The sequence below is a fragment of the Saprolegnia parasitica genome (genome assembly GCF_000151545.1).
Source record: "Saprolegnia parasitica CBS 223.65 unplaced genomic scaffold supercont2.26, whole genome shotgun sequence".
Classification (NCBI taxonomy): Eukaryota; Oomycota; class Saprolegniomycetes; order Saprolegniales; family Saprolegniaceae; genus Saprolegnia; species Saprolegnia parasitica.
Window position 1 is genome coordinate 214,007 of NW_012156420.1, and position 25,440 is coordinate 239,446.

The 25,440-nt window shown below is 56.3% G+C and overlaps 13 protein-coding genes across 13 annotated transcripts; 9 read left to right on the forward strand and 4 right to left on the reverse strand.

The window, feature by feature from the left end:
* Positions 1-69: 69 nt before the first annotated feature.
* SPRG_07191 (hypothetical protein) lies at positions 70-707 on the reverse strand (the record flags this gene model as incomplete). Its single annotated transcript, XM_012345985.1, has 3 exons — positions 70-464; positions 517-634; positions 680-707. The coding sequence occupies 3 exons, from the start codon at positions 705-707 to the stop codon at positions 125-127; spliced, it is 486 nt and encodes a 161-aa protein (XP_012201375.1). The 3' UTR covers positions 70-124.
* Positions 708-831: 124 nt separating this feature from the next.
* Positions 832-2,956, reverse strand: SPRG_20345 (hypothetical protein; the record flags this gene model as incomplete). Its single annotated transcript, XM_012346071.1, has 9 exons — positions 832-1,011; positions 1,069-1,152; positions 1,198-1,882; positions 1,932-1,990; positions 2,039-2,202; positions 2,250-2,348; positions 2,399-2,546; positions 2,595-2,824; positions 2,869-2,956. The coding sequence occupies 9 exons, from the start codon at positions 2,954-2,956 to the stop codon at positions 832-834; spliced, it is 1,737 nt and encodes a 578-aa protein (XP_012201461.1).
* Positions 2,957-3,043: 87 nt separating this feature from the next.
* On the forward strand, positions 3,044-6,735 carry SPRG_07194 (hypothetical protein; the record flags this gene model as incomplete). The annotated part of the gene is made up of 11 exons (XM_012345986.1): positions 3,044-3,399; positions 3,443-3,642; positions 3,683-3,863; positions 3,910-4,249; positions 4,292-4,463; positions 4,514-4,569; positions 4,617-5,657; positions 5,697-5,866; positions 5,913-6,068; positions 6,115-6,526; positions 6,583-6,735. The coding sequence occupies 11 exons, from the start codon at positions 3,044-3,046 to the stop codon at positions 6,733-6,735; spliced, it is 3,237 nt and encodes a 1,078-aa protein (XP_012201376.1).
* A 550-nt stretch (positions 6,736-7,285) lies between these two features.
* On the forward strand, positions 7,286-8,420 carry SPRG_07195 (hypothetical protein). The gene has a single exon (XM_012345987.1). It carries the CDS (start codon positions 7,301-7,303, stop codon positions 8,309-8,311), a length of 1,011 nt encoding a protein of 336 aa, XP_012201377.1. The 5' UTR covers positions 7,286-7,300; the 3' UTR covers positions 8,312-8,420.
* A 205-nt stretch (positions 8,421-8,625) lies between these two features.
* On the forward strand, positions 8,626-9,202 carry SPRG_07196 (hypothetical protein; the record flags this gene model as incomplete). Its single annotated transcript, XM_012345988.1, has 2 exons — positions 8,626-9,146; positions 9,190-9,202. The coding sequence occupies 2 exons, from the start codon at positions 8,626-8,628 to the stop codon at positions 9,200-9,202; spliced, it is 534 nt and encodes a 177-aa protein (XP_012201378.1).
* A 51-nt stretch (positions 9,203-9,253) lies between these two features.
* On the reverse strand, positions 9,254-10,122 carry SPRG_07197 (hypothetical protein; the record flags this gene model as incomplete). Its single annotated transcript, XM_012345989.1, has 2 exons — positions 9,932-10,122; positions 9,254-9,889 (listed from the first exon to the last, which is right to left on the reverse strand). Exons 1-2 carry the CDS (start codon positions 10,055-10,057, stop codon positions 9,254-9,256), a joined length of 762 nt encoding a protein of 253 aa, XP_012201379.1. The 5' UTR covers positions 10,058-10,122.
* Positions 10,123-10,278: 156 nt separating this feature from the next.
* On the reverse strand, positions 10,279-11,736 carry SPRG_07198 (hypothetical protein; the record flags this gene model as incomplete). The annotated part of the gene is made up of 7 exons (XM_012345990.1): positions 10,279-10,405; positions 10,444-10,594; positions 10,645-10,765; positions 10,812-10,947; positions 10,998-11,235; positions 11,283-11,515; positions 11,564-11,736. Coding segments are annotated over 7 exons (1,175 nt in total), but the record flags the coding sequence as incomplete, so codon positions are not given.
* Positions 11,737-13,453: 1,717 nt separating this feature from the next.
* SPRG_07199 (hypothetical protein) lies at positions 13,454-15,309 on the forward strand. Its single transcript, XM_012345991.1, has 4 exons — positions 13,454-14,828; positions 14,888-14,962; positions 15,013-15,086; positions 15,131-15,309. Exons 1-4 carry the CDS (start codon positions 13,478-13,480, stop codon positions 15,242-15,244), a joined length of 1,614 nt encoding a protein of 537 aa, XP_012201381.1. The 5' UTR covers positions 13,454-13,477; the 3' UTR covers positions 15,245-15,309.
* A 180-nt stretch (positions 15,310-15,489) lies between these two features.
* SPRG_07200 (hypothetical protein) lies at positions 15,490-18,101 on the forward strand (the record flags this gene model as incomplete). Its single annotated transcript, XM_012345992.1, has 10 exons — positions 15,490-15,805; positions 15,861-16,318; positions 16,432-16,473; positions 16,527-16,640; positions 16,682-16,834; positions 16,881-16,943; positions 16,989-17,122; positions 17,168-17,564; positions 17,610-17,846; positions 17,871-18,101. The coding sequence occupies 10 exons, from the start codon at positions 15,490-15,492 to the stop codon at positions 18,099-18,101; spliced, it is 2,145 nt and encodes a 714-aa protein (XP_012201382.1).
* A 686-nt stretch (positions 18,102-18,787) lies between these two features.
* SPRG_07201 (hypothetical protein) lies at positions 18,788-19,836 on the forward strand (the record flags this gene model as incomplete). Its single annotated transcript, XM_012345993.1, has 4 exons — positions 18,788-18,845; positions 18,890-18,948; positions 18,996-19,506; positions 19,714-19,836. The coding sequence occupies exons 2-4, from the start codon at positions 18,902-18,904 to the stop codon at positions 19,834-19,836; spliced, it is 681 nt and encodes a 226-aa protein (XP_012201383.1). The 5' UTR covers positions 18,788-18,845; positions 18,890-18,901.
* Positions 19,837-20,442: 606 nt separating this feature from the next.
* SPRG_07202 (hypothetical protein) lies at positions 20,443-21,888 on the forward strand (the record flags this gene model as incomplete). Its single annotated transcript, XM_012345994.1, has 10 exons — positions 20,443-20,480; positions 20,532-20,630; positions 20,671-20,973; positions 21,021-21,132; positions 21,181-21,243; positions 21,291-21,380; positions 21,427-21,495; positions 21,564-21,635; positions 21,689-21,760; positions 21,811-21,888. The coding sequence occupies 10 exons, from the start codon at positions 20,443-20,445 to the stop codon at positions 21,886-21,888; spliced, it is 996 nt and encodes a 331-aa protein (XP_012201384.1).
* Positions 21,889-21,973: 85 nt separating this feature from the next.
* Positions 21,974-22,960, forward strand: SPRG_07203 (hypothetical protein; the record flags this gene model as incomplete). The annotated part of the gene is made up of 1 exon (XM_012345995.1): positions 21,974-22,960. One exon carries the CDS (start codon positions 21,974-21,976, stop codon positions 22,958-22,960), a length of 987 nt encoding a protein of 328 aa, XP_012201385.1.
* Positions 22,961-25,160: 2,200 nt separating this feature from the next.
* SPRG_07204 (hypothetical protein) lies at positions 25,161-25,440 on the forward strand (the record flags this gene model as incomplete). Its single annotated transcript, XM_012345996.1, has 2 exons — positions 25,161-25,234; positions 25,323-25,440. The coding sequence occupies 2 exons, from the start codon at positions 25,161-25,163 to the stop codon at positions 25,438-25,440; spliced, it is 192 nt and encodes a 63-aa protein (XP_012201386.1).

Below are 25,440 nucleotides of genomic sequence, written 5' to 3' on the forward strand. Positions count from 1 at the left end.
GGCTCGAACGACGGCGAGTGCTGCTGCCACGCTGTTGCGAACCATAACCATAAGCACAGAATTGAGGCTGACTGGTTGGAATCGCAGCATTTGCATGCAAGTAGCGTAGATACAGGGCTTCGTCTCATGCGCGGTTTAGTGTCGCCTGGAAGCGTCGAAGGGACTCTTTGGCGGCGTTCAGCGAGTCGGCGTTGGAGGTGGGTCGTCTGACACCGCGCTGGGTCGTCGCCAGAGTTCGTCGCAACTCAAAAGTCCACGCGTCGACACGGTCGTCGCCAAGATCGACGGGCGGTGTGTAGAGCTGCTGAAGCTTGCGCCGTGCGCCCGAGAGCGCCGCATCCGCACCTGCTTCTTGTGCTGCCTGCGATTGCTCCAGCTGGCCCAGTAGCATCGACAAAGTCTCTTCTTGGTGCGACAAGTACTGTGTCGCGGGATCCTTTGCTGTCATGGCCGCAATCGCCGCCCTACGCCGCCCAACTGCTACATGAACGTGTTGCGTGATATGAGCGACACTACCGTGCCGTGTCAATCTGGCGTTGCAGCTGTCGGCTCATCTCGTCCTTCACGGTTGCTAGTGCGTCCGTGGATCGCGCTGGTGGCTCGACTTCTCTTGGCTGGTCGTCTTGGTTGCTCGCTACGCACAGGGTCTTGCGATATGTCGTTGGTTTCAACCAAGTACCTTGGTTCTTGTAGGTCTCGACGCGCATCTGCGCTCTGGCCGCCACGTCCTTTAGAGAAAGCGCCTGGTTCTCCAAGTCTGCTTTCTCGCGCGCCAAGGTCTCGGCCTGCGCCTCGGCCACGACCGCGCGTTCGTGCAGCGTCGCAGTGTCCCTACTTGAGGATGACGCGCGGTACACCAATGACAAGATGCAGGCACCGTCGGAGGTGCGAGAGCATCGCCAGGTGGCAAGCAAGCTCACTGCGCGTCGAATGGAGCTCTTGCCGCAGGTCCGTATTGAGCTTCTCGGCTTCGAGACGGAGCAGCTTGGCTGTCGTCAGCTCGACTTCCCACTACAAATCATCTTCGACGTTGAGCGCACCTGTGGACCAGAGATATAATATATGTACGTGTTTGGCCTGGGCGTCGTATTGCGCCTTATGGAGACGCAGCAACTCCTGCGACGCACGCACCTCGGCTTCCAAAACCTTGGTCTATCGAGAAGCAGTGCGTTAAAGAAAACGCTCATGATGTCGCACCATAGCGTGGACGTGGTTGTCGTGTAGCTTCTCCATGTGTGTCTCGAACGCCTCGGACGGTGCATCGGCGAGGATGGCATCAAGAAGGCGCAAGGTCTCCTGCTGAAGCTGCTCCAAAACTGGTACGAGCGGCTCGGAGCACCGCTCTTGCGATTCAGTAGCCGTTGTCGCCGCCAGAACACCGCGTAGCCGGCCTAGCTGGTGCTGCATGTGCGCATATTTGGTCGCGAGCTGCAGGCCATCGGGACCGCCGTCCGTCTCTGCCGTTGTTTGGCTGCTCTCGTCCACACCAATTGCAACGGTGTCGCACTGGCAGCTGGTCGTGGTCGTTCCCACGCTATTGTCGTCCATCTGAACAGCTACTGAGTCAACGGGGGTGGCGACGGGATTGTGTGCCATTGGCATAGTGTTGACAGCAGCGTCCATCGAGGTAACAACAGCCATGCTACTGCAGTCAACCATCTCCACAGGTGGCACGCCGTTGGTCGAGGTGGCGTTTGGTGCGCGATCCCCCGGAGTCGTGTCCATCTTGAGGCAGGCAGTTGGCAGCGAGATGACCTCCGGCGCCGCGTCTGCCTCGTGCTGCAATGCGGCGCAGACGACGTAGATGCGCGCTTTTGAGTGGAGCTTGAGTACTGTTTGATGCAAAGGCTTGGACGACCGAAGACGCAAACAAACTTTGGCTCTACGAAATCGCGTCGCTTGGAGAGATCGAGGTGAGAGCACTACTGTACTTGCGGCTCCCGAGGTCACACTCGATGGACTCGACGGCGCCGTACTTGCTCAGACAGCGCTACGCCTCAGGGATAAGTTACTCTATTGCACAAGATCAAAGCGGTACAAGCAATTGGTCTTCCGACGCGATCGCGCCCTCTGGCCATTGCAGCTTGAGCAGAAAGAGGAGCTCCTTGTCCGTGGGCATGGATGCATGGCAGTCGTACGGCCAGCTCGCCGCACCCGCAATGAGCGCGTTGGAGAGCAGAACGCGCGCCTTGACAACATCGCCTAGTCGTAAATACGCTAGAGCACCAGCGATCAAGCGTGTAGCGTACGTTGGTTAAGATAAACGTGGTCCTCAAAGGGCCTGACGACGTGCAGACCCACGAGGCGACTCAAGTGCTTGACTGGCTTGCGCACATCGAGACGGGACGCTGCCTGTGCACTGGGTGCTCGTAGACTGCAGGCATTCAGAGGGTCGTACGCGTGCGAGGTGACTGAGCAGGACGCGGAGCACTTGGCGGCTTGTGGAACGGACCTTTGGCCGTGGCAATGGCTTCGACCGTACTGCCTCGCTCCAAGAGCTCTTGGGAGACGGTGTACGATAGCAGTGGCTCGTATGTGTGCAGAATCTAGCTCAACGCTGAGTGGAATTCATCATCAGGGCTTGAAAGGACAACCTGGACGATCACGGTCGTGAGCACGGCAGATGAGAAGGCGGGCAGGCGCTCCGAGATGGGCGCGCTCGTCGTCGACGCGTGGTGCTGGAAGAGCTTGAAGAGCTCCGAGACATCGGCGTCGCGGCCTTGGTCGCGGTACAATGTCTCGCTGATGCTGCAATGCGTGTCGACGTACGTGATGAGCTCGATGAGCAGCCAGCTAACACGGTCTGGGATCTTGGGCAAGGGCTCTAGCATCGCATTGACAAGCGTCCGGGCGTCGATACGTACGCACCGTGGATCTTCCGCAGCGATGGCCGCGTCGCGGATGGCGACAAGAGCACCGACGTCTGCCGCAGCACCTTGCGCCACGTCGCCGCCATGCAAAGATACGCACCTAATCCAAACTGGCATCCGACTATCTGGGATAAAGTAGAGTGCTCGATCAAGTGCGATAGCGAAGAGTCGCGATGGCAACCGCGGACCGCCGGCCGTCGCGGACGATGCAGCGGAGCTTCCGGAGCGAGCGGCAGCGGACAACGGAGCCGCCGAGCTTTAGCCAGAAGTTCTGCGGCAGCGGCCACTGGGACTTTTTCCACGGTATTCCCAAGGGCTTTAGCCTCCGGACGCGCGTGCGCATCAAGCTCGAAAACTCGCCTGTCGGACAAGCGTGGGATCTCTTCCAGACCATCACGTCGCTCGTGGCGTGCGGGCTCTACATCGTCCAGAGCTACAACGACCAAGTTCGGTCGTCGGCGCTCGACATGACGTTCATCGCCGTGTTTGCCGCCGACTACCTCATCCGCTTCTACTGCGCCGAGGACCGGTACGCGCTCTTCGTTTCGATCGGATCTTATTTTGGCGCGTAGCGTCCTCTTCCCATTCACGTTCAATGCCATCATCGACGTGCTCGCCATCATTCCGTCGCTCTACGACTTTACGACGACCTCGTTGGCCTCGCCGCGCACCCACGCGCAGCCCACGTTTGCGTTCTTCCGCTTTGTGCGCGTGCTGCGGGTCATGAAAGCGATCCAGTTGTCGCGGACGAGCTCCCACCGCCGTATTTCCGGTACGAAGCCGGCTCAACGCTCTCCTCAGCGTTGTTGTAGCGGTGCAGAAACAGCTCGCGGGCTTGGCCCTCCTGGTCACGAGCATCCTCTTCATTTCGGCGTGTTTGTTCCAAACCGTCGAAAACTACGCGCGAGACATGGACGACGAGCAGCTCTCGCTCGGTGACGCGTTCTACTTTATCCTCGTCACCATCTCGACCGTGGGCTACGGCGACATTGCGTACGACGCTGCTTGAAGAGACCCCACGCAGAATATGGTGTTCTAGGCCGCACACGACGTACGGCAAGCTCGTGGCATGCAGCGTCATTGTAGCCTCACTCATCCTCGTGCCCCAAGAAGTCAACAACCTCCTCTCGCTGCTCGCGATGCAGTCGCCGTTCCGGAAGACGTACGTACCAGAGCTCAACAACCCACACGTGCTCGTTCTCGGGCACACGGCCAACGCGACAGTTCTCACCGAGTTTTTCACCGAGTTTTACCACCCAGACCGCATCGTGAGCAGCGCGACGGGCGAAGCGGCTGTCAACCGCATCCCGTGCGTCATCATGGCGCCGTTTGAGCCCCGCGAAGATGTTCGCGCCCTCCTCGTCCACCCGCTCTTTATGGTACGGCGTTGACTACGTTAGCACGTATGAAGCCAATACTAGGGCAAGGTGTTTTACGTCAAAGGCTCCATCTTGAGCGAAGAAGACCTTCACCGCGTCGCTGTCGACAAGGCGCAGGCGGCCTTCATTTTGACCGACAAGAACGCGGCCGACCCTGTCTCCGAGGACGCCAACGCGGTGCTTCGGTCCCTCGTGCTTGAAAACTGCAGCCCAGGTGCGGCCTCCTGGAGGCACATCAAAAAGTCTATCAATTTTACGATGTAGCGTTGCAGACGTTCATTCAAATCATTAGCCCGTCGTACGCTGACTTTACCACCCACGTACGTGGCAATGGTTCCAGAGGATGGCGTCGAAGGCAGCCGTGTAGAACGAACTGCACCACATTTTGTGCATCGACCAGCACAAACTCAGTCTCTTGGCCAAGAGTTGTCTCTGTCCCGGTCTCTCGACGCTGGTCTGCAACCTCTTCCGGTCCGCCATCTTGCCCGAGGGTCAGTCGGCGGTCGAGTGGCGCCGCGAGTACCTCCTTGGCACGTCCCTCGAGATCTATACAACGGCCGTGCCTGAGTACCTCGTCAACCTCAGCTTCACGAAAGCGGCCGACGTTCTTTACGACATCTTCGACGGCGAAGTCGTCCTTGTCGGCGTCCACGAAGACGTATTACCAGAGACATCGTCGTTCCAGCCAGCGGCTGCCACGTATTTAAGTCCTGCGCCGGCGTCGCTTCTTCATGCAATCGCGGACCTCGGGACCGAGCTGCTAAAAGAAGAAATTTTAAAGCCACTGCGGCCGTCAGTGGTGACGCCATCGGGAAAACAGCCGTCGATGTCGCCCATTCAAAACACGTATGTCAACCCTGGCAGCCACTACATTCTGAAGCGCCCCATGACGCTGTACGTGCTCTGCGAAAGCAAGAACGTGGCAGAGCTTGTGAGTCGCTCCGAATGCTACGAGGCGTGGGTTGCCAAAGGCCACTCGATCGACCGCAAGCTTCAAACGACTGCCCACAATTCGATCAAGCACACGCAGCACCACAAGGCGCCACACGAGCTTCTTCAGGCAAATGCCCGACTCGTTTCGACGCGGAAGCCGGTCCAGCGGTCGCTAGAGGACGTGCGCATCGGCCCGATTGGGTCTGAGAACCCTTTGGACGACAGCATGCAGATTCGCAACCACATTCTCGTTGTCTCCGACTTGATGCAAGTCCCGATCGAGACGTTCATCAAGCCACTACGGCTCGCCCACTATACGGTTGGCTCCAAGTACTACCACCCGATCGTCTTCATGTCGACGTCGGAGCAAGGCATCATGGACGCGTTCCGTGTCGCGCGGCACTACGAAGGCGTCTACTTGCTCCACGCCGCGGACGACTCGAAGGAGTCGTTTTTTGAGGCTGGCATCACCAAGGTTGGATCGTCGGTAGGATTGAGAGCTGACGCAAAGTAGGCAAAATGCTGCGTCCTGCTCGCCGAGAAGGCCGGTCAGCGTGTCATGGACGGCGAGAACCTCGACAGCCGCGTCATCTTTCGGTACCTCACCGTGCAAAAGATTGTCGAGAACTACGGTGCCGTCATGCGCGCGGACTTTACCGTTCTTGTTGAAATGGTCGCCGCAAGGTATGCTTGGCTCGGATTTGCATCACGGACGCGATGGATTCTGTAGCACGATGAAAGTGATGGACTCGACGCTCGGGAAGAGACTGCGAGCGACGGCTAGCGCGCCACGGCGATCATCCGTGGGGCCATACACCCTCATCAAAGACACCACCCATCGTCGACCGGCATCGCTCATGGAGCGCTGCAGCAGCGTTGTGCTATCGTACGCCACAGGACCCAGACTGGTGTCTAAGCAATTGTGTGTGTAGCCTTCAGGAACACTCCAAAGCGCGCGCCGAGCGCCAACGCAACCTGCAGACGATCCGGCGCAAGCACAAGGGACCAGCGTTCGGGTCCTCGCACCACGCGATATTGGCATTCTACGCGGCCGGCTACGGTGTTTCGACCGACGTCTTCGACAGCTTGCTCTGCCAGAGCTTCTTTACGCCCGAGCTCATCCGTTTCACGCAGGAGCTGCTGTGCATGGACCAGCGCTACGTCGGCGACGACGACGGGCACATCGTCGTCTCAAGCTCGCTCAACCAGATTTCGCTGCCATCGACCTTTGCAGGCAAGACATTCGGAGACCTATTTGGCTATCTCCTAGCGTTCGAAAGCGTCGTCGCGATTGGTCTGTACCGCGACACGGACAGCGCGTCATCGCTGCCGTACGTGTACACAGTACCCAAACGAGACGTGGTCTTGCGAAAGGACGACTTGGTTTTGTCTTGGCGCAGCCCCACACGCAGATTGCGCTGGAGAGTGCGAGCATTGAGGCGGACCACGACCAAGTCGCGAGCCGCATCACCAAGGTTCAGTACACGAAATCATCTATCTCGGCCACGCTCAACAAGATCAAGGACGACAAGTTCCGGAAAGAGCATACATAGTACATTTCAGTGAAATGGATTCTCATGACGTGGCAGCCTGTGTGTGTCCCCATCGTAGCGCCAAGCCACTGGGCGAAAATGGTGCATCACGGTAACATGACCAACCACCCCGCATATCCCTCTGAGCTGCGCAAAGCCTCGTCTTTGGAGATGATACTACCTAGTGCAAGTGTTACTAGGCAACGAAGGACGTCACTCGGTCCTGAAAGACGATCGCAGCGTTATGCTTTTGAATGCGACAAGGCTTATCGTTCGCCATGGTTTCAGTCCGGTCTCTTTCATGCGATTCAACACTGACCACATTCCGTCAATCCCGCCGACACTGGTTGCCGCTAGGCGATTGTCAGCCTTGCGTGGGAGGGTTCATGTGTTGGATAGGATTTTATGGAGGCTTTCGATTCAAGCTCCAAGCACGCATTGCTTCCAAATTAGACAAAGCAAGGACAGCTCAATTGAAGGAATAAAATCATCAAACAAAAATATCGAAGCCGCAGCCGTTCGAAAAAACAGATCCTCGCCAATCCCTCACGGCAGCCTCCATTCCGCATTTCGCCAAGGCAGTGGCATGGTCACCAAGACGGACTTGAAGCGCCAGGGCGTGAACCTCGCGTTCGGCCAAGGCATTTCGGTCTGCCTCACGGCCACCGGCGTCTTCTCGCAATACCTCTCGCGCAACAACGCGAGCGCGCCAACGTTCCAGACGCTCTTCCTCTACGTGGCTCTCGGCCTCATCTTTGCCTCGTACTTTTATGCGCAGCGCCGGCCGTCCGTGCACTTGCCGTGGTGGTACTGGTGGCTCCTTGGCTTCGTGGACGTCGAAGCCAACTACTTTTGCGTCCTCGCGTTCCGCGGCGTCGTCAACTTTGCCGTCCTTGGGCTCATTCTGCACATGACAGTGCCTTTCGTCACGCTCCTGAGCTACGTTGTACTCCGGAAGCGATACCACGCACTGCACATGGTCGGATGTGCGTTTGCATTTGCCGGGTGCGTCGTCATCTTCGCCCACAACAACGAGAGCGCCGAGTACCCAGACCAAGCCAAAGGGAACGCGTGGTCGCTGGCGGCTGCATTTCTCTACGGTGTCTCCAACCTGATGAGTGAGTACGCCGTCAAGCGCGGCGGCTTGGACGCCAACGTCGAGTGCCTCGGGAAGCTTGGCGCGACGGCCGCAGTCGTTTCAGCGATCCAAGTCGCCATCTTTGAGCGAGACACAGTCGCGGCCGTCGACTGGTCCGGCGTCAACATTGGGTACACGGCTGGCTACGTTCTTGCCATGTTCATCTTCTACGTCGTCGTCAACATCTTCCTCCGCGTGACCGAGTCGCTCATGTTCAATCTCTCGCTGCTCACGGCCGACATTTACAACGCCGCGATGAACTACGTGTGCTTTGGCGACGCCGTCCCTGGCATCTACTGGCTGGCCCTCGCCCTCAACTACGTCGGCACTGCTGTCTACGCGCTGAAAGAGCCGACGCAGCTGCCACCAAAGGGCGAGACCTCGGGGGCCAATGCGCCGAGAGACTTTGACGAGCTCCGCACGCCACCCAGCGAAAAACCGATTGCCGACTTGGTGTAAGACCATGTATCACGAGCTATCGCGGTGCAACAGAATGGTAGCCGAAATGACGCGTCGTTGCACGTACATGTACTAGTACTAGTACAGTATTTGTACGAGTCGCGCCACATAAGTGAAATGACTCATAAGGTTAAAAAACGACGAATATTGGTAGCTGAAAACGCACGATTACGTTGATTACGCACTCGATTGGAAGAGAAACTCGACGAAGAGGCGCGTCTAGAAGTCGAAAGATCGGAAATCCTCCGAAAACCGTCCTGCTATACGTTTCGGATACGAAGATCATATCCGGATACCCAGATTGCACCGGGTGGATGAGCAGCAAGCGGTACCGGGACGAGGACTTTGGCCTCAAGCGGTCGTCGGGCGTCGACTACTCGCAGGTACATGACCGCGAGATCGACGACACACGCTTCGCGCGACAGAAGGCACTGCGCTCAGGTCAGCTGGAGCCGACGGTGATCGAGGCCAAGTCGGCGACCATGGACGCCTTCATGCGCATGGTTACGGGCCAGGAGGAGAAGCCGTCGATGGCAGAGCGGCTCGCGGGACCATCAAACCGGCCGACGTGGGAAGAATTCAAGAAGGAGAACGGTGGTAAGCTCGCGATCAGTGCCAAGCAAGAGGAGAAGGAGATGCTCGAGTACCGCAAGGCTCTGGACGCGGAGCGCGCCAAGGTGCTCAAGCGTCAGGCCAAGAAATCCAAGAAGCGCAAGTCCCGTCATAGCAGCAGCGAAGACGACAGCAGCGAAGACGACGAGAGGAAGAAGCACAAGAAGAAGCACAAAAAACACAAAAAAGACAAAAAGGACAGAAAGAAGCGCGACAAGAGCGCGTCGCCTGTCCGTCTCTCGTCATTTGTCATTTTTCAACCAAAGCGACGACGAATAAACGCACTCGTGTCCTCTCGTGTAGCCAGAAAATGTGCCCAGACGGTGTGCATTAGCGGTAGATTTTCATGGTTGTCAAGAAGAGGTCGGTGACGCCGGCGTCAGCACACGCAGCTGCAAGAATGGACATGTCATCGAGCTCCGTCAGAGGCGATGGGAGGCGCCGTAAGGCCTCTGAGCTCGTCTCGACTTGCTCGCCGCGAACAACCATTTGCTTCCAGCGGAGGTGCTGGAGCCGCCGGACGTACTCGGCAACGCACGGCTCATCGCCCTCGACGATAATGACGCCGGGCCACCCGATTTTTGAAAAGCCACCGAGATGGAGCTCTTTGGCCCAGTCAATGACCACGCGTCGCTTGCTACTGGCGATAATGTGGTGGAAGTAAATGGCGCGGCGCCCGAGGCAAGGTTGCGCGATCGGGACGAGTGGCTGCAATGCGAGCGCTGGCGCCTCGAGATGTGCTTCGTCTTGAATCTCTTGGAGGATCTCAGCGGCAGCCTGGTAGAGCTGTAAGGCCACGACTTCGCCAACTTGGTCGTTTGCAATGGACGCCAAGCGGTCAACAATGGAATGCTTCTCCCTTCGCGACAATGTCGGGCAGCGCAGCTCAAAGGCCATGGCCGACGATGGGTATGTTGCCGGATACTGCAGCTCGAGCTCGGGTGCCGCGTTCTCAATGAGGCAGGTCTGCATAAACGCATAAGAATTTAGGGTCATGCGTTCTTGTACCTGGAACCGAAGGATGGCAACCAGTCGTGGCAGTGTAATGGCCTCAGCGCTGGACGCCGCTGCTGCAGACTCGTAGATAGCATGGACATACGCATCGATGACGAGCTCATCGTCACCTGGAAACATGCTTCGAAGACACTCGAGCTCATCGTATTGCTGCCGCAGGTGGTCCCTCTCCACAACAACCTCGGCCATGTTTGAATCAAATAATGGATGCCCAATCCGCGCTTCGCACCATCGTGATTTCTGCCAATCAAGTGCCGCTGATCATGACAGCGGCAAACCATCAAATCAAACGTGGATTCACCGGTAGTAGTAGATGATTCACAGGGTATATATATGCATGGCTGCTTACGCGTCAAACTGGAAGAGCGACGGAGTGCCAATGGCTGCCGCATCGAGCTCGGAGGCCTTGTCGAAGAGGCCGAACATGCCCCCCGTGTGCACAAACAAGATGGTTTTGCCCGCGAATTTCTACGTGTCGGTCAGATCTACCGGTGAAAAGGACCAACCTCGGGGTGCGACTGGAGATCCTTCACGAGCAAGTAGAGGGCCTTGCCCGAATACACCGGATCCAAGAGCACACCCGTGTCACGGGCGACGCGCGAGATGTATGCAAGCTCGTCCTGCGTGCTGAGCGCATACCCGACACCCATCGCGTTCCTATTCAAGCATTTTGTCACATGCACAGACGCGCACATCCCTCGCAGTACGTCATTTGGAGAAAGTCGCGCGATCCGAACGAGCCCGAAGCGAGGCCCATGTGCGGCAGAATCTTGGTGTCGATGTAATCGTAAAAGTACGTGGGCGAGTCACACACAATGTACGAATGGACTAATAGGCACACCGTGGGGAGACTGAGACACAGCAAGCCTCGTACCCGGGGGCTTGGTGTGGAACTGCAGTGCGCTCGACGGGTGATGCTTGGCGTAGAGGAACGCGCCAGCACCAATACCGGCTGCGGACCCACCGCTCCCGCAGGCAAACGCTACGTCCGTCACGCCAAGTTTCAAGTGCTGCAATGGGATCAATGTCAAACAAGGCTATGCCATAAAGGTGGGTGTACCTGGATCTGGTGCTCCATCTCTTCAATGCTTTCGATGTAGCCCCACGTCCCGACACCGTTGCTGCCACCGACAGGGATCCCGTACGGCTTGCGGCCCTGCGCGCGGAGGCGCTCGCACGTTTTCAATCCACAAGGTGAGGCAAGAGCACGTAAAACGCATACCTCGATGAAGTAATCGCCACCGCCATGCTTCGCATAATCGCTCCGCGACACCATGAGAAGCTCGGCACCCACAAGACTACGTGATAGTGATAAGCAACAAAAGACGACGATCCGACGTCGCACCGATCAATGAGAAGGTTGCCGACGAGGCCGGGGTCCGCCGTTGGATCGTCCGCGCGCAAGATGATCGTAGCATCCAAGCCAAGCATGCGGGCAGCGACAGCAGTCGCGCGGCAATGGTTGCTTTGGATTCCGCCGCACGTAACGACACAGTCCGCACCTTGCGCGAGCGCCTCCGCTAGCAAAAACTCAAGCTTTCGAGCCTTGTTGCCCGAGATCTCGAGGCCGCTGTAGTCCTATTGCAGGGCAACAGTGAGCACAGGGGCTAGCGTAGACGTGTGTACATCGCGCTTGATATACATGGTCACGTCCGCGGGCAGTCCCGGCGGCCGGAACGGGTAGATGGGCGTCGGAAAGTTGCCGAGAACGACGCGCTCCTTGGGCGCGTTCGCGAGCTCCGTGGCCCACGTAGGCGCCGTGTACGGTTCGCGCTCAAGGAAGGTCTTGTGCGCCATGGAGAATGAGTTGTGACACGACGGGCGCCGGAGCCGATGGCGCAGCCCGGAACCGATCCTCATGTGCGCGTATCCGGATGCAGTATCCATTTGAGATCTTCTGGCACTGTGTGATTTTTGCCGTGGACAAACGTGGCAAGGTTCCAGCGAAGGACAGGGGTGCAGAAGATAGCGCTACAAATATCAATCCCTCTGCTCCTGCACTCATGACAACCATTATACCGCGAGCGCCTCGCGAAGGCGATGTGGCCACGGCCGCCACTGAATGCGAGTGTGACTTTGCAAATGTACTACACAATAGAATACGTTAGGTACGACCTTATTTCCGATGCCCTCGAAACTACTACTAAATGGGTTTGGCTAGCGCTTGCACACTCGCACAAGGCATCAAGCATTCAGAACCAGCGGAGCAACCGTGGGCATCCACGGCTCCTCGTCGGCACTCCAGGTTATGCCGCTCAAGCTTGTCAGCACATTTTCTTGGACTGTATATGGATGTATCGTGCAATTGCGTATGGACAGATGCGCCAGTGCATGTACCGCGTGGTTTCTATCCGGATGATATCCGGGTGTACGTCACATAGGTACGCTCCAACTTAATAGGTTTGGCGGTTGGACCGCACTTGAATGAGACTTGTCGGTAGCCAGTCATTTGTGAGTGCGAGCTGGCAACTGTCTCGTCATTAGCATTTTGACAGAGTACTTGACACAGCCGTCTCTAGATGTTTAGGGCTTCCTGTCAATCAACGGTCCGAACTCCTTCTCTTTCAAATGAAGACTGTTTCGAACATTTGGCAGGAAAAGCAATGCGGGCGGAAGTAATTTCGCCTGGGAAGTAGGCACATAGCGTAGCATGTCCGTGCGGCGTTATGCTGGATTCCCCACACTACACTACATGATAGCTGTTAGAAAAAAGGGAATGATGCTTATCCTGAGGGACTGATCAATGTTGATGGATAAATTGTAAGACCACTTTGCCGTGGCCTGACCCTTATTAAGTAGTCGCACTTTTGCAGGCAAATCTGCCACAGAGAATCACATAGCGTAGCATGTCCGTGCGGCGTTATGCTGGATTCCCCATAGCGTAGCATGTCCGTGCGGCGTTATGCTGGATTCCCCACACTACACTACATGATAGCTGTTAGAAAAAGGGAATGATGCTTATCCTGAGGGACTGATCAATGTTGATGGATAAATTGTAAGACCACTTTGCCGTGGCCTGACCCTTATTAAGTAGTCGCACTTTTGCAGGCAAATCTGCCACAGAGAATCGAACTCCCCATTTCGATTTGCTGCTATTGTCTGCATATAGCAAGCGGTACCAAATGATAGGAACCCGTCGCGGTCACATGCGCGCTCGGAGTCGATTGATACTAACATTTGTCATTAAGAACAAGTACTTGTAGTTTAAGTTGTATTCCTTAACTAAATATCAAATCTTGTGCCCTTCAAGTTTCGACGTATTGAAAAGAGATGCCGACCTGCACGCAAAAGACGAGGAGGAACGCAGGATCGCCGATTTTGTAGCCTACACTGCTCATAATGTGACACAGTAGCGTCCCATATATGGTAGCGTCCGCCCTTCACGGGCCAGAAAGATGCTGAGCGTAGAGGTGTCCGCAGCGATAAAGTACCAGGTAATTGCTCGTGAAATGTTTATTAAGCGGTGGATCCATTGAACCGCGATGCCTGGTTCGATGCTGCGCTTAATGTGAAACGGCTCGTGAGAACAGACAAGGAACGATGGACCAGCCCATGCATGCCAGCTCGGCCTTGGAGCTCATGTTGCTTGCGACCGTTGGTATCTCGTTGCGCCACGACACAACAGGCCAGTCCGCAACGCTCGTGAAGAGGTCGCCCGCCAACAATGCTGACGACGCAGTCGAGGATTTTCGCGAGTGCCAACGCGAGCTCGCAGCATTTGACGTGCGCCTCGCCAACGCCTCCAGGGCGACTGAGGCGCCGCCGCCAGCGCAGGCTCCAGAGATAGTGCCGATCTTACTCACGGCGTCCGACTCCAAGACGGCGCTCGACCCCAAAGCACGACTCTCGGTGTCTGAAAAAGCAAACAAATCGCGCCCCGTGACCGTCCAAGTGAGCGGTCGGCGCGATGAGCGCGCGATAACACCATCAAGCTCCGGGTCGCGTCTTCCGTCTCCGTCAAAAAAAGAAGCGGCGGCGGCGGCTGCAGCGGCAGCGGCGTTGGCCGAGGCAGCAGCCGCGCAAGCAGCAGCTGCTGCCGCTGCCGCGGCGAAAGAAGACGAGGAAGAGGAGCTTGGGTACCTTCGATGCACGCTAAGCGACACGTACTCCGACTTGGAGGCATGCTCACTTGATTGGTGCAACGAACTGCCCGAGATCATGGCCCTGGGCCACGATCCGAGCAACGTCGTCCGCGCCGTTCGCAATCTACGCCTCACCAAACTTGGGATCGAGGCCATCGACAGTAACTTTGCCCGGCGACTCCAGCACCTCGAGCGCATCGACTTGAGCGACAACAACCTCGCTCTCCTCGAGCACCTGCCGGCGTCAGTTCTCGAAGTCGATGCGTACAACAACGCGCTCTCGGACGTGCGTTTGATGTGTCCGCAGCTCGTGCACCTGGGCTTGGGACTCAATGCCTTTGCAGTGTGTCCTACTTTGCCGACCTCGTTGCTGTCACTGGATCTCTCCTTTAACAAGCTTGTCGCCCTCGATGCGCTCATGAACGCGCTTCGAGACCTTCCACATCTGCGCCACGTCTTCCTTGTCGGGAATCCTATCGCTCTCTGTCGCGGGTACCGGCATGCCCTCCTCACGCAGCTGCCGATGCTTGAGGTCGTGGATGACATCGTGATTCGAGACAAGGAGCGAGAGGCCGCCAAGAACGTCGACTTTGGTGGGGAGCGTTCGGTCGACCTTACGGCAGCAGTGACTGTACTTGGTCTTCCAGAGCCTACCGACGCTGGTCCCAAGTTTGCTGTCACAGTCGAGATCGCATCGGGCTTGCTACATGAGACCCTTGCAGAAGTCGCAGTCAACGGCAATTGCCGCGGGTACGAGATGGCCCGTCACTCTTTGGCTCCATCCGTGGCATTGCGCGACCGCCTGAAGTGTACGTCCCGTGGCGCTGCTGCTCGTGTGAGCATAGAAAATGACGATGTTCGACTGTAGTTCAAGGGCTTGTCGTAAAAGTCAGCGAAGTGCGGCCAGTGCTGGACACTGCAGCAGAAACCACCTCATCAAGTAGTAGTGCGTCGCACCACAGTGTGTGATTCACACCGTACTCTTTCATGTAGTCCTGTGGCTCTCTATGATTGTCGACGTCGCGGCGTTCCTCAAGCCGGCCTCGATTGAGCTGGCGCTGGGCGAGGTACTACGCGTGGGAAAGCATGGCTCGTGTATATGGCCGCGTAGATTTGTGTCGCCAAGGCCATCCAGATGAACGTTGTATCGCCCGACGTCGCTGGCGCCGGCGGCGACTATCAGCTGCATGTCAAGCTCACGCTCAATGAGCGCAAAACCAAATGATGCTGCGAGTTTGTCCCAAATTTCTCGTTTCACAACGTGTCGTGTGCGTATGAAATGTGTACCGTCAGGTGTTGAGGAAGCTGTTTAGCACGGTGATGTTTATGTTTTTCACGTGAATAACCGAGTCTCACGACTTTTACACCAATTGCGTGTGTTTGGCCGACTAAAATATCCCCAGATGGCATACAAATTCAAAGAGTAAAAAATGAAGAATATTAATACGGTTGCTGGCTGGGCAATATACGATGGACCACCGACGGAAGCGAGAAGGCGACGCGGACGAGCCGCCGCAGGTCTCGGGGAAACGGACCAAGCGGCAAGAGGTCGACGAGGGAGGCAGCAAGGAGGAAGAGGAAGGCGACCCCATCGAGACCGACAAGCAGCTCCGGGCGCGGAACACTGCACTGCGGGAAGTCCTTGGTGAGAAGAACCGCCGGATCCAGTTTCTGGAGACCAAGTGCAGCGAGCTCTTCGCGCATCGCCACGTCGTCGACGCTCGTACACGCACCGTGCTGAGCCACTGGAGCTCCCTCTTGAGCACGCTGCACACGCTGCTCCCAGGTACCAGTACTTGCATTCGTGCTGGGTCTTGCACCTCATCGTCGACGTCTGGCAGATGCATCACACGACGCTCAGGCCGCGATCGAAGCGATCGGTACCATTGAAGTCAAGCTACCCGAAGATCTCTACTGCGAAATTAACGAGTGGTACCAATCGGGCACGCAGCCGTTGACCCCAGAGGCTGCCACAGACACCACCGTCAACTCCCATTTGCGCGACGAGTGCGAATACCTCAAGGGCTTCGTCAGTCGACTCCTCACGGAAACTTCGGCGTCAAGTTCCAAGGTGAACGAGACGGAAGCGTTAGCACGGGCCATTGACGCCAAGACCAAGGCCGAATCTCTGGCAGCAAGCTACAAAGACCAACTTGCTGCGTACAAGCAGCAACTGCGCGAGGTCAAATGCGATCTTGAACGCAAGGAATTGGAGCGCCACCAAGCCTGCCGTGAACTCGATTGCATCAAGAACGGGTCGCCAAAGGCCAGAGTCTCGCAGCAGGCAAGCGAGCTCAAGGTACTGGTCGCTCCGTTTACCAGCGTGCAAACTGCAATGTGCTTAGGCGGACCCGAAGCCGCGGCTGACAGCAATGCTACTGACACGGAGGCGACGCTCAAAAGCTTGGAAAGCTCGAAGCAGATCTTCGTCGCGCGATGGCGACGGAAGCGTCGGTACGGTGCCCGCATCTGTTGTTTTTCTATCTTGAAAACGATGCTTGGAATAGACCAAGAGTTCGATGTCCGCTCTAAAGACTCTCCATGACGAGCAACTGGCGCGCGCCGTGAACGAGCTTGCGCACGTCAAGGACGAATACATGCGCTTCAAGCTCAAGTGCAAGGTGCGTCAGAGAGGTTGTTGTTGGCCTCACGAAGCCTACAGGACATGGACGCACACATTCACGAAAAGTGGAAGAAGAAGCTCGTTAAGTACCAAGGCGACGCTCTCAAGACCAAGGCCAAACTAGACGAAGCCATGTTGAAAAACGCAGAGCTCAAGGCAAAAATCACGACATTCGCCTCGTACAAGGACCAGGTTCGCCAAGTCTGCGGTTCTCGAACTCGTTGTAACTCTGCAGTAGATGGTCGAGTACAAGACACTTCTTTCGTCGTACGAGCGTCAAGTTGCGAGTCTCCAAGCCCAGGTACGTTGTGAGTAGAAAAATTGCCCCTCATAGAGTGTCTCGCAGCTCAAAGGCTCTGAAAAGTACCGCCAGTGCGTCATCGAAGTCCAAGAAGCGGCAACGTCATCGACCATGCGGCGCCTCGAAGGCCAGTTGGCTAATCTCCAGGCGTCCTACGACGCACTGCAAGCGGACCTAGCGTACGGGCGTACACTAAATGCTACGATACTAATAATGTGCGGTAGGTCGGGGGACAGGACGGCCATGATTGCTCGGGACCAGGCGACAAGAAAAGCTCTTGCCGAAACGGAGACCAAACTTGCTACTGCGGAGGTGGCGCGGGACGCCATCGCGCGCGAGCTCGAGTTACTCAAGGACGTAAACCACGACGCCGAACTGAATGCTATTGTGCTGGAGGTTGACGCTGTGAACCGCGAGGCGGACGCAATGCGCGACCAGATGAAGAAGACGTTGCAAAAGCTCAGCGAAAAGGAGACGACTATTACCAAGCTACACCAGGCCGTTGCCAAGCTGGAGCAGGCGAACGCATTTAGCTTTGATGAACTCGCGGGCGTCCGGCTCCAAGTTGCGGCGCTCCAGGGGCTCCAGAAGCAGCAAAAGACCCTCGAGCATGGTTTTGCGGTGCGCACGTTACCCGAGTGGAGTGATGTGATGTTTCCGTGATAGGACGTTATCAAGACCAAGGAAGAAGAGCTACAGGGCCTCCACGCGCACGTGAATCGCGTGCTTGCCCTCAAGGACGACGCGGAGAAGGACAAAATGCGCGCACTTCGCGAGCTCGAGTTCACCAAGCACATGGCGGCGCAGCCCAAAGCTGAGAAGGTGACGCCGTGCGAAAAGTGCGAGACCAAGGCGAGTGCACCGCTCGTCAAAGCAGCAGAGGTAGCGATCTTTCGTTTCAGGGTCAAAGGCGACACTGGAGACTAGGCCGACGCCGCACCGCTGAGCGAGCTGGAGCGTTTTGAGCTCGGCGATCTGCGCAAGAAGCTCAAGTGTTCCGTTTGCCAGGACGCGCTAAAGGACGTGATCATCTCCAAGTGCTCGCACATGTTTTGCAAGGACTGCATGGACGCCAACCTCAAGGCGCGCAACCGCAAGTGCCCGACGTGCAAAAAGATGTTTGGTCAAGACGACCTCAAGAGCGTTTGGTGGTCGTAGGCGTTTGTTGTATGCGATAGTAGTGGGTATTTAACCCGTACGAGTGTATATATACGACCTTTTGTCTTTTCGTTGTTTTCTTCAAGTCTCGGTTTTCCCCGAAGGCGCACAAAACGGCGGATCTTTCGAAGAACGGATGCCTGCCCTGCGCCGAGACGACGTCGCACACGAGCTCGTGCCAGGACCCAACATCCTCGGAACATCGTCGTTCCACTGCAACGTGGTATCGATGTCGTCAGCCTCGCGCACCATCAACTTTCCAAGTAGGTCCTTGACGGCGCCAACATTGATGACCGACATGCGCTCGTCGAGCTATCGCCGACAACGTCCGAGGTAATATATTGGGAGCGCTCTGTTCCTATTGATACACGTGCGTGCAGGCTGTCGTGTCCGGCATTGGCGTTGCCGCTGACGTCTTTGTCAACGGCCAGCGCATTGGCTTACCGACCAAAGTCGTGCACGGGGACACGCTTGCGTTCGGAACGCCCCTTGACGCTTTCACGTGCGACTGGTTGCACTGACGCAGTCCGCACGTGCTTTTGTAGGTTTGACATCACTATGACGTCGTCCGTGTCGGCGTCGACAGCTTCGATGGTTGCGCCCATGTTTAGCAAGAGCACGCAAGGCAATCGTATCCACTCCCGCGTCCATCCGTCCTTCCGCAACCAGACGCTCATGGACGCCGCCTTGTGCAGCCTTGTCGAGCGCAAGCTCTTGGAACGCAAGCGAGTGGCAGCATCTAGGGTAGGCCAAACATCGATCGTGAGTTACGACAAGCAATGTTGTAGACCAAGTTCCCAATGGCCCAGCAAAGCGTTGCTCAACGACGGTCGACGGCCCCACTTTCGTACGTGACTTTAGTGCTGCCACGTTTATCTGAGGTCCATGGCACAGCATGAACGATGTCGACGACGAGGACGATGAGCTGCCAGAGACGTTGGAGAAGCCTACAGCATCGCCCCGTACAATGCTGTCTTCGTTCACAGCGAAGAAGCCGGACGATATTGCAGCGTGCGATGACGAAGACGACGATGACCTCCCCGAAATGGTCGATCGCGCAACGAGCCCTGGCGAGATGGCGACACCTCCACCCCCGCGAGCCTCCCGCACGCCATCTCAGCAAGCAGCAATCGACCAGCGCGTTCTCAGCTACCGTCGACGCATCCTTGCAATTGGACTCCGAGCGTGGCGGGATGCCCTCCGTCGGCGTAAGCGGAAGCAGGAAGCGGCAAAGCGCCAGGACGCTGTCAAGCAGCTGCAAGGCTGCTTTCGACGCTACCGCTGTCGCCGCCTACTCGCAAACGCCATCGAAGAGCGCCGACGCCAGCGGCTCTGGAAATTGTCCATCTTTCGCCTCGCGTCGCTGTGGCGCAAGCCGCGACTACGAGCTGCGTTGCATGCGTGGGTGGCACATGTCCATCGAGCGGTTATCGATGCGCGTCAGCAAAGCAATGGGCGCCGGCACAAGAAGCAGCTGTTGCTGGGGCGCGCATGGAGATCCTGGACACAGCACGCGATCCATGCGTTACAGCGCCGGCGGTGGCTCCTTCGGTGCCTACGACAATGCACTTTGGCGGCCACTCGGCGTGCGATTCAGACGTGGCGACGGCAGCTGCTATTGCAAGTGTCGGCGCAAATGGAAAAGAAGCTCCTCGATGAGCAGGCACGGGTCAAATCACTCGCGCATGCCATCTCGGTGCAGACACAGGCCGAGGCCACGTGCGTGCGCTGCTGACGCGATATGCAATGAACGATTTTGTAGAGCATGGGCGGAGCAGGCCAAGGAGACAAACGACCTCTTGCGCAAGGATTGCGAAGCCCAAGGAGAGCTCCAAGCGCTTCGAGCTGCCCTCACAAAGGTCGTCCATACTGTCGGCAGCCAAACCGAAAACACCGAAGTCGCGGTCTCATGTGTTCAAACTGACTCCTATTCGACATCGAGAGATGCTCAAACCGATGGACCCGCTCCGACAACCGAGCGGGAGACGCAGATCGAGAACGAGATGATTTCAGTCCCGTTAAATACAGCGCCGCTGTCGACAATGACGACACCGACCGCCACGCAAACAGATGTGACGTCAACTGCAAGAGCGCCCACAACATCGGTGGGTGTCCAAGTGGGTCCACCGTCAACTCCAAATGCTGGATTATCGGTGGAAAGCCTAACGCAAACGACAACTTTCGAAACTGCAACGCGCGATGAAGTGCAGACGCTGGTGCAGCGCGGAATCGATGCAGCCAATGCAACGTACATCATTTCTGGTTCGAACTTGACGCTGGAATCGATCGTAGGTTCGCTGCGGAGAAAGGAGCCCTCTCTTCGACCATCGAGAGGTTGCAAATGGCAGCGCTGGAGAAGGACGCTGCCAGCGCCGTTGCGTAGGCGCTCTCAACGTGACGTTTTGCACAAGGCATCATCATCAAGCGTAGGCTGGCATCGGCAAAGGCGACGGCAGCTGCGCAAGAGACTGAGTTGTGCAACCGCATCACAGCACTCGAGTCGCGCCTTATCAACGCATCTGCATCCAAGTATGAAGCTCCAGCAGACGCTGAATCTAACAATTTGCAGGACACTAGACGAGGACGCGATTGACGCAATCGACGTGACCAAGCAGGGACTTGCAATCGAGACTGTTGAGCTTGAGACGCATGAAATGGCACTCCATGCGCTCCAGATCAAAGTTGACGCAGCCGATGCCAAAGCATCAGCCTTAACCTCACAACTCGCTGCGTTGACAGCACGAGCCGTGGATGCCGAGGCGAAAGCAGTGTTTCTATCGGCGGAACTGGCAGCAGCAGTGGCGCGCTCCATGGACGCGGAAGCCCTGGTGCGCGCGGCCAAGGCTCAACACGAGGCTGTCCAAGTAATGAGGTATCAAACGTCATCTCGACTTTCCATCGTGTGGCATGTATCTGTAGCGAGCGAGAAATACAAGAAAAGACAATTGCGCATCTCGAAGCCCAGCTCGCGCGTGCCGAAGCCAAGATCGATGAGCTCAAGCGGGCGACGGCAAACACAACGCAAGTCCATGTACGTGTAGAATGGAGCGATGAACCGCGATGCGACTGCGGCATCTAGCGCCTCGCTTCGGAGCGTTTTACAAGCAACATTGACGGCTTCTTGGAGCGCGTCCTGCACGATGTAAGCGTCGTGAGCTCCGAGTCTTCATTGTCCATGGGTTTGAATAGTACGATTCCCGGCTGATCCGGTGCAGCGCTAAGGTCGATGTGCTCCAGAGCCTCCAAGACACGCACGCCGCGCAGTTCCGCGACGCTTCTGTACGACCAAGCATTGTCACCTGAGGTGGTGTCATGCGAGACGTAGAGTCTTGTGGGACACATGCAGGAGGAGCGACTCGCGCAGTACGAGATACTCTCGTCACTCTACGACCAAGTGCTTGCGACCAAAAGAATTATGTTCGTCGTTTTGGCAGATCTATCGCACTGACGACGAAAAGCTAGGTCACGACGCCAACTCTGTGTCTGCTAGACGTGTCTCCCAACGGCCAGTACCTCCAGACCATGCTGTTTCAGGTGCGATGATCCACAGCGAGCTGCTCTGACCCGTATCCGAGCAGCGTTTTCAGAGGTTGCGCCAACTTCATGAGCATATGGCCGACCAAGCCGGTGACGACGAGAAGAAGCTGAACTACGCCAAGGTAATACGTATGCTCCATACCAGGTTGCCTTCTAAAGAAGGGATGGATAGCTCCTTGTGGCAACAATGCATGCTCGGCAGGTCGAGTTTGTTGAGACTTGCATTAGCTTATACCGCCAAACGTCCTGAAGTATTGTTATTTTGTCTATGCGGCATATGACTGCAATGCGAGAAAGTCACGTTTATTGGTTGTGCAGAAAACTACTAACAACCGATGCATCGCTGCTTGCTCGGCGTCGTCCTACTGACCCTGCTGGGGCACCGCAACGTATTCAGCTTCGACGCCTTGCAAGCGTCTGCGCTGAAAAACCTTCGCCGCGAGGAAAATGATACCCAACGTCACCACGCCCGCTGCGGCAATGGATGTTGCCTTGGACAGTTGTGCCATCTTCAAGTTGCTCAAGCCCTTGGACCCTGCGTAACCGGCTTCGTTGACGTCGGCGTCGTCATGGTGGTGGTGGTGATGGTGGTGATGATGGTGATGGTGGTGATGACTACGATGGTGGTGGTGACAATGGTGGCTGTGGCAGGGGTAGCCGCAGTGGTGCCCATGCGTCGTCTCCGAGGCAATGTCCTCGTACACGCTGTCTTCATCATCCGCTTCGTCTTCGTACGTGTCGCAATGATGGTGAGGACGGCGGTGACCACGGTTGTGACGATAGTAATTATGACCGTGACGACAACGGTGGGTGTGCGACGAGTCGATTCCATCGTCATCGCCGTCGTTGTCTACGTCTGTGTCATCATCGTCGCTGTACCAGTGACAATGACGGCGGTCGCAATTGCCGCCACAACGGGACGTTCGATGCTCACGACGATGGCGCGTGCAAATGTGGTGTCGACGATCAAACCCAACGCCATCGTCATCTTCCGCGTCCTCGTCAATGGTCATGCCCGAGTCGTCTTCATCGTCTTCGTCCGGCACCCGTCGTTCGCCGTACGCGCGGCGTTTGTGCCCGCAGAATCCCACGTCCTTGCAAATAGCCTTGGCGCACGTTTTGCCAGCATTCAGCTCCTTGAGGATCGTTGGTACACTGCGTACAAACTTGTGGCATGCCTTGCGGTAATGCGGGCAGTGGGGACAGAGCACCTTGACGCCAATCTTGACTGCCTTCTCGGGAAGCCCAGCAATGTGGCGCGTTGCGTTCACGTACTTGACGCCGTAGTAGCAGTGGGTGCAGATGCTGCCAATACCCTTTGACACTTTTTGTTGTTTCTGCGGCTTCCGGCTCTTGCACAGCGCGAGGCTACGGCACACATCGCCGATTTTGTGGCCCGCCGTCAGGTTTGCGACGATCGAGGGTACTGCATGCGTTATCGCCGCGCACGTCGAGTCGTTGCGCGCGTGCGTGAGCCATGAGCACGTCAGGTGCACACCCTTCGAGACTGCGTCGATCGTGATGTTTGGCAGCACATGAGTCTCCTTGATGTACCAGACGCTCTTCCAGCACCGATGGCACTTGGCCCACTCGCAGTCGCGCTGCGCCGCTAGCTCACCTTCCCAAGGCACATCGATCGTGCAGGCGGGTTGCGCCAGAAGCGCATGCTGGCTACTGTCGCCACCCGAGACTGCGGCAGCTAGCGCGAGGCCGAGAGCTGTTAGCACGTGCGGCAAGCCCATCGCTAAATGAGTACTGGCATCGTTTGCACGAAGATCCCGTTGATAAAATAGGCCAATCATGGGGCGTCATTCAGTATCTTGCTCTGCCTGTCGGACTGAACTGCGAGAACAAACAGCGGAAAGAAGAAGAACGACGGGAATGGACCATAGCCAAGGAAATAATACCAAAGGGTGGCTCTCAGGCTTGATTTGTATGTATTTTTATTTGAAACGCCCGTTGAATGACGCCGACACCTTCGATCCTTCTTATTGCATAGTCAAAGATTGAAACGACCGGATATCGTCCGGATATGAAATTTGGCCATGGAGCCAAGATCACATCATGCAATACAAAAAGCCGGAAATGGCCCAGCTGCAGCTCGCGCGTACTAGCAGGGTCCGCTTGGCCCCCTAAAGCCTTTATACCGAAGGCTGTTATCGATTTGACAATCGCTCATGTCCAAGTCTCATCAAGGTGCTCGATTGCGCTGCTACGACACTTGGGGTACTCTTACTGCTGTACCTTACGTGTTGTCACTTTCGGACCTCCTATTTTGGTCAGGCAAGCCAAGATTTTCCTAGAACTAACAGATCGTATAAATATGTGCTATAGCTTGCCGACGCACAACGTTTTTGCACGTCTAAGCGCACTATCCATGCGGGACAGCGACCTTTCGTACCGGAGCTACCCCCGTGGATCTGACAATGAGTTTGGCCATAGGGCCACAGGGTCTACCATATCGTGTTCAAGTATCATGGATGTGATGAATGCGATGCTTTATACAATCGTTCAACCTGCCTGTGGCCCTAAGGCCACACTATCGCGACGCGTTAGTTGAGCCGACACCGTGCAAGCAGAAGGTTGGACTCATAGCCCTTCCATATCTGCCTTCGCCGCACATACCAAAATTGGCGTCTTCGTTGGCTTACATGTAAGTCGAGCTCATACAGCGCGCTGCTGCTGGTTGGCGTTAGCTAGGCCTTGTAGATTTCTCCGTAGGACGGTCCAAGTGAGAACTGTGTGAGGATGCTCGCTTTCACCGCGACAATAACATCGAGCGTCAGCCACCCCTCATGCCTGGCTGCTGCATCGGTCGTGAAACATGGCTTCGATGTCAACAGGGTCGATTGTAATAATTTCTTGAGCACTATCCCGTCACGGAAAGCAGCCAGTTGAGCAGAGTCACTGTCGTCGTACAGATCCAAGGCTGACTAGGCCGCGAAGCGGCTCTACGAGCAAAGCGGATGCGCGCACGCAGTGCGCAATGCATTGGTCCGCGTAATGCACTAGTCGGCTCAACTGTACGGGCTTCGTAGTTGTGTCGGCGGCAGTTTCCTCATCATGATGGCTATCCGGACGATGCCAGATAACTGTTCTCTAAACAATATTGTGAAAGAAGCAATATTGACACTCGTTTCTAATGCATGTGGTTCGCACGGTGTGGCAATGCCCACGACTTGCCGAATGGCGGCCTGACGAGCGAACCGATTCTTAATTTGCGCGGAGCACGTGCCGGGCGATTGAGGTACGGCGTTAAGCGTTGGCATGCATACATGTAGTGTAGAGGCTTCGAATGTAATGTGCAGGTTGCTGCCTATGTTTATGTGCGAATGCACGTCCGCATCCCTTATACCTTCGAGCAGTGTTATCTATCGCATTTTTTTCTTTTATTGCACCTTCTTTTCACAGTTAGCGACTTCTACGCACCGCACTGCTGTCTATCAACGCACCGAAAGAATGCACAACATTACTAGTACGTTTTGCAAGCCTTTGGGCTCTGCTTCTAAAAAGGTATGAATCATGAATACATCTCTGCCGGGAGTTCAACGCATTGATCAAATATTTTTCCCTAACATGACGGATCTGATATTGTGGTAGGCAATCCTTGACACTCCACTAAAAGAGCAACTAGCACGACTACGCTGTTTTATATCACTAACAGTAGACTTCTTCTCCACTAAGGTTTTGCGCTGGACGCGATGGCGTTATCAGAAACAGACGGACATTGTACCTGACATTAAAATATCATACCAGGTACGAGCTCACTATCAGGCAACTACGTAGGCCGAAGAAGATTTGA

What these genes read in the sequence shown, in the direction of transcription:
- SPRG_07199 (XM_012345991.1), top strand. Translation starts at nt 13,478, where the DNA reads ATGGACCAGCCCATGCATGCCAGCTCGGCCTTGGAGCTCATGTTGCTT. An exon ending in ATTGCGCGACCGCCTGAAGT is followed by an intron (nt 14,829 to 14,887) that starts GTACGTCCCGTG and finishes GTTCGACTGTAG; the next exon opens with TTCAAGGGCTTGTCGTAAAA. An exon ending in AGAAACCACCTCATCAAGTA is followed by an intron (nt 14,963 to 15,012) that starts GTAGTGCGTCGC and finishes TCTTTCATGTAG; the next exon opens with TCCTGTGGCTCTCTATGATT.
- SPRG_07195 (XM_012345987.1), top strand. Translation starts at nt 7,301, where the DNA reads ATGGTCACCAAGACGGACTTGAAGCGCCAGGGCGTGAACCTCGCGTTC.